This window comes from Oryzias melastigma, linkage group LG21 (genome assembly GCF_002922805.2).
Source record: "Oryzias melastigma strain HK-1 linkage group LG21, ASM292280v2, whole genome shotgun sequence".
In the NCBI taxonomy this organism is placed as follows: domain Eukaryota; kingdom Metazoa; phylum Chordata; class Actinopteri; order Beloniformes; family Adrianichthyidae; genus Oryzias; species Oryzias melastigma.
The window spans coordinates 11,000,577-11,011,153 of NC_050532.1; the positions used below are offsets into that span (position 1 = coordinate 11,000,577).

Here is a 10,577-nt window from a genome sequence, read left to right on the forward strand (position 1 = left end):
TTAACTGCACAAATCAATCTGTGCACTTTGAAGGGCTTTTCTGCAGCTGACTTGGACTTGTCTTACCTCATGTCATCACTAAAACCTCACAGCTATTCTGCAGTGATGTCTTTGTGATTTTTAGTGGGCTGTGATGACATCTGCCCGCAGACACAAAGCAGCATTGTCTTGCTTCATCCAGCAGCTGCTTTTCTGTGGTTTTCATATTATTCACTTTAGGAAAACTTGCACGTACTTTTGACACTATTGAAATACAGATTTAGAATAAGTGGTGCGTTTATCACTAAGAATATACCATTAAAGGATAAAAAATAAAATTATCTGATGGTAAATTTTCTTTATTGAAATATTTTAATGTGATTAAACACAAAAATAAGAGTCTCTTAGCTGCAGCTTTTTAAAAATTTAATTTCAAAGAAAATCTTCAAGTGATTTTGAAGAAACAAACATCATTTTTCACTAGTCATCAAGGCAAGGAACTGAAATGCCAGCTGACTTACATGCAGAAAACAACTGCAGCCGATCACTCATCAGCACTGCCATGTCCACAGAGTTACAGAGTCAACACGAAGACATCATGCCAAACCAGTTTTCATGCACATAGGTGGTAGAATGATCATTAAATGATACAAAGACCCCGGAAATCAACAAAAAAGTGGCTAAGTAAGTATTTTAATGGCTTTATCGAGCTTCTATGTGAAAGCTGTGGGGAGAATTAGATTGTTGAAATCTCAATAGTTTAAAATTTTATAAAGAAAGCAGTAAAAGTAGTTCTATCACAGCACATAAAGCTAATAAAATAATGAATGAACATAATAGAGTATTGTTATTTTAAGGTAAGGACAGTACCACGTCATTTTTAGTCTGTCTTGATACTTTAAAAAATCTCAAACTGGTTTATTATTATTATTATTATTATTTTTGGGTGGATCTATGATGGTTTTGTTTAACCTTCACAGCCACAATCACAAAATCTCCTAGCTGGTCAGACCTGTTTTTATAGGTTTTCCCTGCGGTGTGCACGCTCAAGCAAGACAAATGCACCCAGTCAAATTTCCACTCTGCTTTAGGCTCAAACAGGGTCACAAACAAGCAATATTTTTCCCTTTTCTTCCCCAGCAGGATTAATTCAACCAAAATAAGACTAAGAATTAGCAAACTTTTAAAAAGCATTCTTCTGTTTATTTCATGAGAAAGTTATGAAATCTGGTAAAAGATCATATTCAGGGAGAAAAATGTTGAAAAAAGGGACTTTAGTTCCCTTAAAGCCTAAAAGCTTAACATTTTCAACTTTACTTAAGCACTAATAAGCATAAAAACATTCAAAAAATTTGACTAAAATTGTTTGAAAAAATTATTTTTACATTGGCCTCAAAACTGACACCTAATGGCAAAACATGTATTTTTAACTGAGCAAACTCCACAAAACGACAATGCAGAAGTTTAATTAAAAGCTCAAAATGATTTCGCTATTTTTATTCCATTTTAAGATGTAAATTACTCTCAAGTATGTAGGTGTGAATAATGAATTTATACATGAATAGTGGAGGGCCTTAAATCAGAAGATACTTGAACATTTCGTGTAAGGTGGTAGATTTTGTAGTTAATAGTAAAAAAAAAAAAGGATCTCCAAACTTTTAAAATCAGAGATCTAGCTTAAAGATTATCTGGGGAATTGAATACTTTCACTGGTTGTAATTGACATTGAACGCAGCACAGTAAATGATGGGCAATTTTAGGAACACCCGCTATTCCATGACAACAACTGTGTCATCCATCCACCCTAGATTGTGAATTATTTCATAAAGTAATTAGAAAAACTATACAAGTAACTGCAGCTGCTTGTGTGGTTTTTGTAATTAATCATAGTTTTAAGTGGTCCACGCTGTGTACATGTAAGATGAAATCAGCTGCGTTTTCCTGGACCCAAAGCAGTCAGTCTGCTGTCTCATTGCATGAAGAAGCTAAACTGGCCTCCTGCACTGACATGAGAATATATTCTGAGTCAGGTTGCAACAATAGCCACTCCAATCCCATTGTGATCTATTCAGGGTTCACAGAAAACTCTCATCCTTTCAAAAATCTGCACACATTGAGCTGGTACAAACAGATTACCAGCCACACTATTAGTGGGCCGGTGTCTCAGGTGGCTGTCATCAGCGGTTAGACGGCTGCTCTGTTATTTTGTGGTCATGTGACCTACAGGTATGTCTGCCCCTTCTACAGCCCAGCTTTGGGACAACAAGCGGTGTTTACGTGGGCTAAATTTGTCCTCCCAGAATAAAAATATAAATATGACTCCGCTCCTGCGGCCTGGCGCTTGAAGCCGAGGCTAAAGAAAGGATCGAGATGGAGCGTGGAAAATCTCACCTGGACCAAACCCCTTAGTCTCTTTTGCAAAAGAGCTGAAATGTGTGTGAGAAAAGTGGTTTTGAAGATTTTAAAAAAAGACTGGAGGCTGTCCTGGAGGTTTCTGCAAGTCTCATGAGAGTCTGCATTGAAACAAATAACCATCAAAGGGCCTAAGAACATCAGAAACAATGATAATGATTAGCTTTACCCATTTTAGAAGGATGATAGCGCTGTGGTCTTATTGTTTCTGCGAATATCTATCAGTGCCTCAGGTCTAGAAAAATAAATACCAAAGGTCCCTTTCAGACACTGTGTCCAAAATGTGACAAGAAATGCCCGAAAAGCTGTTTCAAATCATTTCAGTGTTGCATCCCATAAGTTTATAAACCCATGTGAAACTTTACACAGGTGTGTTTGTCCAGAAACAGATGTGTTTGCACAGAATAGCTGTTTGACCCACTGCCGAAGAAAAATCAATCACGTTTGTGTCGACTGTTGATCACTACCATACGCTCAGTTGCAAACTATATTTTATCAATCATCAATAGCAGAAATAATGGAAAATACTATTTTTCAGTGAACTGATTAGCTAATATTCTCCTTTTTATGAGCTTCGTGGCTCAATTTTAGCTCAAATTGGCGAGTTTGAGCTAAAAAATCAGTGAACTGCTGTTGGACTACGGAAGAAAATAGGCAATGACAAGGTTGAAACAGCCAGAAGAGTTCAGCAGGTATTTCAACATTCATTTTTGCTCTGGTTGTGTGTATGTTCTTTGTGCAGGGAGGTGGGGGTTCAGTTTGAACTGCTTTAAATGAGGTTAAGCATCTGTTTGCCTGCAGACAGAGCAAGTCAATAAAAAATGCACGTGATTTTTTTCCCACTTTGATATGCTGAAGATGAAAATATGTCATGATATAGCTAAAATCTAAATAGGGAAGCTGGTTTGTCTTCAACTACTGTTTTAGTTCTGTTTTACAAGTAAAAAAATGAGGACATCATCTTTTTAGACTGTTTCAGTCTTGCTGTTGACTGGAAGTGTGTTTTTCCCCAAAAACCAGACCTTTGAGAAGTGTGTGTGTGTTTGGGATTAAAGTGAAGAGTAGGTTCAACAAAGGTGCAGCCTTTAGAAACTTTTATGTCTGCATAAAAAGGAACAACATGACATTTTTTTGTTCAATTGTACAAACAAAACCAAAAATCTAAATCATGAAGAAAAAAACCTGTAAATCTTCCAGCAATTATGGTGATCTTACTAAATTCCATAAACATACATAACACACAATTATACATACATCTAACAACAAATTATAAACAAAAAACATGCAAAGACAGAAAACAAAAAGAGAAACTAAAATAGTAAAAAAATAAATAAATGAATAAATAAAAAACAATAAAAAAGGAGAAGACGAGTTAGATCTTAATTGAGCTGTCTTCAATTTATTTGTTGGTTCATTTGTCCATTTTTGTTAGAGTATGTGTCATACGTATACATTCTTTTACTCCATTCCATCTCTGGTTGAAAATAAGGAGATTCAATCTGTTTTTCCATTAGCCTACATGAACTTTTTAGTTTGGTTTTCCATTCTTTTATTATCGCTTTAATATTTTTTCAGTTTGTGATCATTTTTCTTACATTCAGTTGCAATTACTAATATTTTTAGCAATAATATACTTAGTTTTTAGCTATTGATATTTTATGACTAAACGTGTATCTGCAAACTTACTGGCATGAAGCCCAATGAGGCATTTTTTTTCTTTGTGATATTGGGCTTTATAAATAAAATTTAATTGAATTGAATTAATAAAATGTAAAGTGGATTTCTTTGTTCTCCTCAAAGACATTGTTCTATTTATTTATTTAACTTTAATTAATAGTTTCATCTGGTTTTTAATACAAAATGATCAAGAAATTAAATATGCAAAGGATTGATTATTTAATTGATTAATGTTTTACAACATTTATTTAATTTATGGAGCAAATTATTATTATTTTTATAATCTGATATATTTTTTTCTTTTGATGAAAGTGTTATCTTTGAATGGAAACGTCTGCTTCTTTTAAACTTGCTTAGCTATTTGAATTTTGATCCAATTAAGTTTATTAACATTCTTTTAGTAGACCAATAATACGTTTTTTTTTTTTACCTTAAAAAAGTAAATTGTAACAAATCTGTTAGTTGAAGACATTTTTGTTTCGTCGGTGTTTACCCTTCATTTGGCAGGTGCCAGCATAGGCATCTAAGGCTACCAGCCTTTGAGAAGTGTGGTGGATGTTTTACAAATCTGGCCTCTAGGTGGCAGTGTAATTCAGACTAGCCTGGTTTCTTCACCAGGCCGGAAAAGCTTTTACGTATATCCGGACATGTGTTTATCGGAAAAGTAGAAGCGGTCATAAGAAATATTACATTTAAAGTTTCCCCCTCGTGGCTCCTTTATCAAAATGTCTTCAAAAAACTACGAAAACTCCGATAATTCCAAAGAACAAACTGCGTATAAAGAGGAACTTAGCAAAAAGGTAACTTTTGCCCAAACGCGCTAACAGCTAACCCATCCTCTATGCATCCAGTAACGTAAAGCTGAATATCAATATTTGTTAGTGTTTAAACAACAATAATATGTGTTTACTGTTTTAACAAGCTTATATTTACTCATGCTCGCAAAAAGAATGTTCCGTAAAACACGATAAATCACCTGAAGCTTTCATAAAGTTAGCGTGTTATAACCATTTTTTGCTGTTTCCAGGTCAAAGAGCAGAAGGTTGTTGTGGATGAACTCTCTAACCTAAAGAAAAACAGGGTAATAACTGTTCTGGATTTGTGTTGGTGGGTTCATGCCATTCCTTGTGGTAATTTGTTGTTTTAATTCTTTCAGAAAGTGTACATCCAACAGAGAAATAGCAACATTTTCTTCCTGGCTGACAAAAGCCAAATTTTGTCTTCAAGCAAAAGTATGTGTTTGCATCCATTAATCCGCCTTGCATTGATAATATTTAATAACTTTTTTTTTGCTTTCATTTTTGCAGAAGATCTGGATTACTTGAAAAAAGAGCTGCAGGATATTTAGAGCTGCAACAATGTGTGGAATCTTTTTTCAGTTGAGTTTATCAGCTGCTCAATTTGAGAAGGACAAAAGAACTTGTGAATTTCTGAAAAGAAGGGGCCCCAACTCAAGCAAAGAGCTGGCGTTTCCAGCTGGAGACTTGAGCTGTCACTGCTCATTTTCTGCCCATGTTCTCCATATGAGGGGTCTCCTTACTCCTCAGCCGTTTCAAGACGACGCTGGGAATGTCTTGATGTGGAATGGAGAGGTTTTTGGAGGGATTTCTGTCATGCCAGAAGAGAATGACACAGCTATTATCTGTCAGAAGTTGTCTTCCTGCAAAAACTCTTCAGAGACTCTGGCCCTTCTGTCTGCCATTCAGGGGCCTTGGACGTTTGTTTACTACCAAAAGGCTGGAGATTATCTCTGGTTTGGCAGAGACTTTTTTGGCAGGCGAAGCTTACTGTGGAAATATGATGCAGAGATTGGTGTCTTCACTTTGACCTCTGTGGCAGCTGGTATTTCTATACCCGGTCAGTCTGATTGGAAAGAAGTCCCAGCTGTTGGTGTGTATAAGGTTGATGTAAAGGCAGCTGCTCAGACTGGCTCTGTGTCATTTGAGCTTTTTCCCTGGGCAGGAAATGACATGAGCTCACGTGTGATGAACTCTGTCCCCAGTGGGTGCACTTTTGAGATGAATCAAGCAAGTTTATCACTCACCTCACCTGTTTGTCCTTTGAATATGTCCATTCCAGAAGAAAAGGTCGAAGTTAATCCAAGTTTGCAGGTGTCTGTAGGCAATCTAGAGGAGCTTCTAATCAGCAAAGAGAAAACTGAAGTGGTGAACCGTCTTATTGACGTCCTGAGTGAGGCGGTGAGGCGACGAGTTCATTCACTGCCTTTTGTGACAAAAGATAGTTCACTTTTTAGCAGTGCCCAGGCTAGCATTGCAATTCTCTTTTCAGGAGGCATTGATTCAATGATCCTTGCCGTTTTAGCAGACAAACACATACCTGTGCATCAGCCAATAGACCTTCTTAATGTCGCTTTCAAACTAAAAGAGCCAAAAAAGCAGCCTGAAAAGAAACTCAACAAACAAAAAAAGAAATCCAACGATTCCAATACAGATCGGGTCAGAACTCAGTTGTCCAGTCCATTTGATGTTCCGGACAGGATAACTGGAAAAGCTGGCCTCAAGGAACTACAAGACCTGAATCCTGAACGACAGTGGAATTTTGTTGAAATCAACGTTACACAAGAGGAGCTGCAACAAATGCGACAGGAGCGAATTTGCCATTTAGTTCATCCACTGGATACAGTTCTAGATGACAGCATTGGCTGTGCTGTGTGGTTTGCAGCAAGAGGAAAAGGAGTCGTTACAGAGGAGATGGAGCAGAGAGCCTTCACATCGTCTGCAAAGGTAAAACACATCAAACTCTGATTCCTACTCTTGACAAATCCATGATCTCTGTGTAGTTACTGTGTGGAGTATGAAGGAATTGTTGAAGAGCTGTTCTGTGTTTCTAATTTAAACCTGCAGGTCATTCTGACAGGAATCGGTGCAGATGAGCAGCTTGCAGGTTACTCCAGACACAGAGTACGATTCAAGATGAGTGGACATGAAGGGCTGATCCAGGAACTCGCCATGGAGCTGGCAAGGATATCATCCAGAAACCTGGGCAGAGATGACAGAGTGATAGGAGATCACGGAAAAGAAGCGAGGTAAGAGTGAAACCAGAATCACATCGGCCAGACTTAAGATCACTGCTTGAAATGACTTGTTTTCCCCATTTAATAAGTACAACGTAGTTAATTTGTTCACACATTTGGTATTTTTTTTCTTTGCCGTTCTCTAGTGTCATCTGGTTAAATAGTGTCATAGTTATGTTAGCTTTAGAGCATTTGTGTACTTATATAAATACAAATATTATTCTATTTAAGTTAAAAAATGTTTAGTTTAAATATGAAAGAAAACTTTATTTATGTTTTTACAGTGTATCATGTTTGTGACTTGGCTTAAATTAAGCCGTTATAATATTTGGATATGAGAAACAAGACATGATCATAAAACAACTTGTTAGATTAACAAATATCCAGTGATTTCATGATATGTCTTGATTTTAATTGATTGTAGAACAGTACTAAATCAATCTTTATTTAAAAAATAAATCCTGAGTTCCTCAAATCCTTAAATTGATTTTCCATTTAGGTATTTCTTATATTTTTAAGGCAAAAACTGATTTTTTATTCATTTAGGTATTTAGGATTTCAACAAAAATCCCTCCATTATTTAGTGAAAACTGTTTTTATAATTAAATTAGCTTTGAATCCAAAATTACAAAATTAAATCTATATCTTAACATGATTCAAAAACTTCTGAATCAAAATTGAAGCAATTGCATATTTGACTAGTGATACCCAAACAGGTTTGCAAAATAAGAGGGTCTAAAAGCTCCACTGGTTTGACTAAATATTGTATAAGTTAGGAAAGTAGAAATCTTTCTGGATACACCTCTCTCACCATTTGGTCCTGGGTATTTTGCCTTTTATAATTTGACCTTTTAAGTTTCCCACTTTAATTAAAACAGTCTGTCATTCTGATTTTTAAATAAATATGACTTGCAAATGACCTGCATCAATGGTTTAATGGAATATTTGTGAATAGTTATTTGTGAATAGGTATTGTCGCTTACTGATAAATATCATTTCACCTGCAGGTTTCCATACTTGGATGAAGAAGTGGTGAACTACTTGAACTCCCTGCCTGTGTGGGAGAAGGCTGATCTGTCTCTCCCTCGGGGGGTCGGGGAGAAGCTCCTCCTGAGACTGTGCGCTAAACAGCTGGGCCTCGGCCAATCAGCCGTCCTCCCCAAGAGGGCCATGCAGTTTGGCTCTCGCATCGCAAAGATGGAAGACGGCCACGAAAAGGCCTCGGACAAATGCACACGACTTCTTTATGATTAGATTGTAAACATTTTATTTTGTATTTGGAATACTACATTCAACATAAAAGTATGTATAAATCATAGTTCATTATTTGTTTTAATCACTCTTTAATTGGGCGCAGAATTATGCAAAACAGTTTATGTTCTTGGTTTCTTTACACCATATAGGATTTTACATCCAGGAGATTTTTTTTAAAGTAAAGGTCACACTCGATATAGGAAGGCAAATTTCCAACATCAAAACGTCCAGATATTTCATGAACATAAACTGGATTTCTGAAAGAAGAAGAAAAAAAGTGTTATTTTAAAACTGGATAAGCAGCAAAAAATGTTTTAGTCGCTTATTTAAATAATGTTTTTTTCGGTTTACAGAATAAAGTATCTTCAAACAAACCAGAGGAGTGTTCAAATAATAAAATCCATACACAATTTCTGAGAGAATACCAGGATTAGATCACTTTAAAATACATTTTAGGTTCTGATACAGATTCATGAAGGGCAAGAACCACATAAGAACAGGACATTGACCCTTCAGGGCTGGAGTTTGACACACCTGCCCTGATGTTTTGGAATAAACTTTTAGGATTTAAAATGTTATTAAAAAAATTGGTGTGTGTTCCAGAATAACTAAGCAACTTATCTGAATTAAATTTCAACATAAATTCTAAAAGAAGCACCAGAGTTTACCTTAAAATAAGCCAAGATATAAAATTTCCAGGAGCATCTTTCTCTTCAATAGGAGCTTCCTGTGGATAATACAAAATGAACTTATTTTCCTGCATTCAAATATATATATTGTTTAAAAGTAATATTAAATTTACCATCTTTTCCTTGAGGAATGTGTCCAGCAGATGAAGGCTGTTCTTTGAAAGCACATAGAAGCAAGGGCACTGAAACCAAACAGAAAATCGTTTAAGTTTCACTGACAGAGACAAAAAACGTAGATGAGATCATCTCCTGATTATACTTTTATTTAACAAATAGATCGAATGTGAAAAGAACTTTATGCAGATATAAAAATCCTAACAGATGATAGTCATTCTCATGTCAGGATGTCAGTTGCTTGTTGTTTATAAGGTTCCTTCTTAAGTTGGAGGGCTTTGAAATTAAAAGTAGACTCTCAATTTGCTGATTATCTGCTTTTCATCCATCAATAATAGGTAATAAACTCTCAAGGCTTTAAAAGCTCAACTTACAGATCAATTGTGCATTTTTTATTAAATTATAGTTGTTTTCTGTAAAATTTGGTGACACCATATTACCAAATTTTGCAGGTAACAAGGTTGCAAATTTGTACTAATGTTAACTTTCTCTTAGGATTAGAAGCTATTTTTTTACCTGATGACAAAATTGATAAACTTACTTATGCTAATAAGTATTAAACATAGTCTTTTTTTGATCATATGAGTCAGGGTTGCATAAGAGTAGAGCAATAACTTCAATTACTCTATGTTGTAAAAATATCAAAAATAGAAGAGAAGGCATCGCGTTGCTCTTTTGGAAAACTGTCAAGTCCAGTGTATCATGCGATTCTCCTCTAATCTTCTACTATGCTAAAAAAGTTAAGATAATAGGGTTACTTGCATGTTGTGACACACACTCCATGTGTATTAAAAGTTATTGGAAATATTTTTATTCCCATGGTTGCAGGAGACACCAATGAAAAAAATATTACAAAAAAGATGCTTACATTCAATTGTAACAACAACCAGGTTAAAAAATATAACATTTTAGGGGGTACCCTGGACTCAATTGGTGTTTTTAAAATAGTTTCCAAGGATTCCTTTCTATATGTTTTTGTAGATTTGGTCTCAAAACAAGTTAATTTAGTCAGAAAGTACACATTTTTGTATTTTTTTTTTTAGATATGAAGGATAGGATGTAGAATGTTTTCCAATTTTGAAATGACCCACAAACCTAAAGACATTAAAAATATTGATGAATTATCAGTTTAGTAGGGGTGTAATGATTCATTTGAACACAAATTTGATTAACTTTATAATTTGTGGTTTCTGAGACGATTCATAGTCTATATTGGTTCATTTTGAACTACCCGATTCACTGACCTAAAATTGATCTAAGACATCTGTCACCAAAAATTCAAGTCGACTCAGAAATAAATACCTGGGTATTTATCCCACTATATGGTCACAGGTCTTTGCAGAGTTCAAAGCATTTCCACACATTAGACTGTAATGATGGTTTGATCATTTTTTGCTGCATCACCTGTGTTATCTTTT

The 10,577-nt window shown here is 35.3% G+C and overlaps 3 protein-coding genes and 1 long non-coding RNA gene across 4 annotated transcripts in view; 2 read left to right on the forward strand and 2 right to left on the reverse strand.

The window, feature by feature from the left end:
- The first annotated feature begins 4,622 nt into the window (after positions 1-4,622).
- Positions 4,623-5,516, forward strand: LOC112154857 (ASNSD1 upstream open reading frame protein-like). Its single transcript, XM_024286064.2, has 4 exons — positions 4,623-4,868; positions 5,096-5,149; positions 5,225-5,300; positions 5,376-5,516. Exons 1-4 carry the CDS (start codon positions 4,794-4,796, stop codon positions 5,414-5,416), a joined length of 246 nt encoding a protein of 81 aa, XP_024141832.1. The 5' UTR covers positions 4,623-4,793; the 3' UTR covers positions 5,417-5,516.
- Positions 5,390-8,730, forward strand: asnsd1 (asparagine synthetase domain containing 1). The gene is made up of 3 exons (XM_024286058.2): positions 5,390-6,812; positions 6,933-7,114; positions 8,110-8,730. The coding sequence occupies exons 1-3, from the start codon at positions 5,427-5,429 to the stop codon at positions 8,354-8,356; spliced, it is 1,815 nt and encodes a 604-aa protein (XP_024141826.1). The 5' UTR covers positions 5,390-5,426; the 3' UTR covers positions 8,357-8,730.
- zgc:136439 (uncharacterized protein LOC678627 homolog) overlaps positions 8,429-10,577 on the reverse strand; it is a 3,703-nt gene continuing 1,554 nt past the window's right edge. The window contains exons 6-8 of the mRNA XM_024286063.2: positions 9,159-9,227; positions 9,025-9,083; positions 8,429-8,613 (exon numbers count right to left, since the gene is read on the reverse strand). Of these exons, the coding sequence (XP_024141831.1) occupies positions 8,493-8,613; positions 9,025-9,083; positions 9,159-9,227 (249 nt within the window). The 3' untranslated portion in view covers positions 8,429-8,492. The remainder of the gene's footprint in view (positions 8,614-9,024; positions 9,084-9,158; positions 9,228-10,577) is intronic.
- The window catches only part of LOC118597929, an 863-nt gene continuing 475 nt past the window's right edge, over positions 10,190-10,577 (reverse strand). Inside the window, exon 2 of the long non-coding RNA XR_004946950.1 lies at positions 10,190-10,563. This is a non-coding gene — a long non-coding RNA (uncharacterized LOC118597929). The remainder of the gene's footprint in view (positions 10,564-10,577) is intronic.

Bases quoted from the DNA above. Each gene is read 5' to 3' on its own strand.
- asnsd1 (XM_024286058.2), top strand. From the start codon at position 5,427: ATGTGTGGAATCTTTTTTCAGTTGAGTTTATCAGCTGCTCAATTTGAG. The intron at 6,813-6,932 runs GTAAAACACATC...TTAAACCTGCAG, and splicing joins CCTTCACATCGTCTGCAAAG to GTCATTCTGACAGGAATCGG. The intron at 7,115-8,109 runs GTAAGAGTGAAA...TTTCACCTGCAG, and splicing joins GATCACGGAAAAGAAGCGAG to GTTTCCATACTTGGATGAAG.
- LOC112154857 (XM_024286064.2), top strand. From the start codon at position 4,794: ATGTCTTCAAAAAACTACGAAAACTCCGATAATTCCAAAGAACAAACT. The intron at 5,150-5,224 runs GTAATAACTGTT...TAATTCTTTCAG, and splicing joins CTAACCTAAAGAAAAACAGG to AAAGTGTACATCCAACAGAG. The intron at 5,301-5,375 runs GTATGTGTTTGC...TCATTTTTGCAG, and splicing joins AATTTTGTCTTCAAGCAAAA to AAGATCTGGATTACTTGAAA.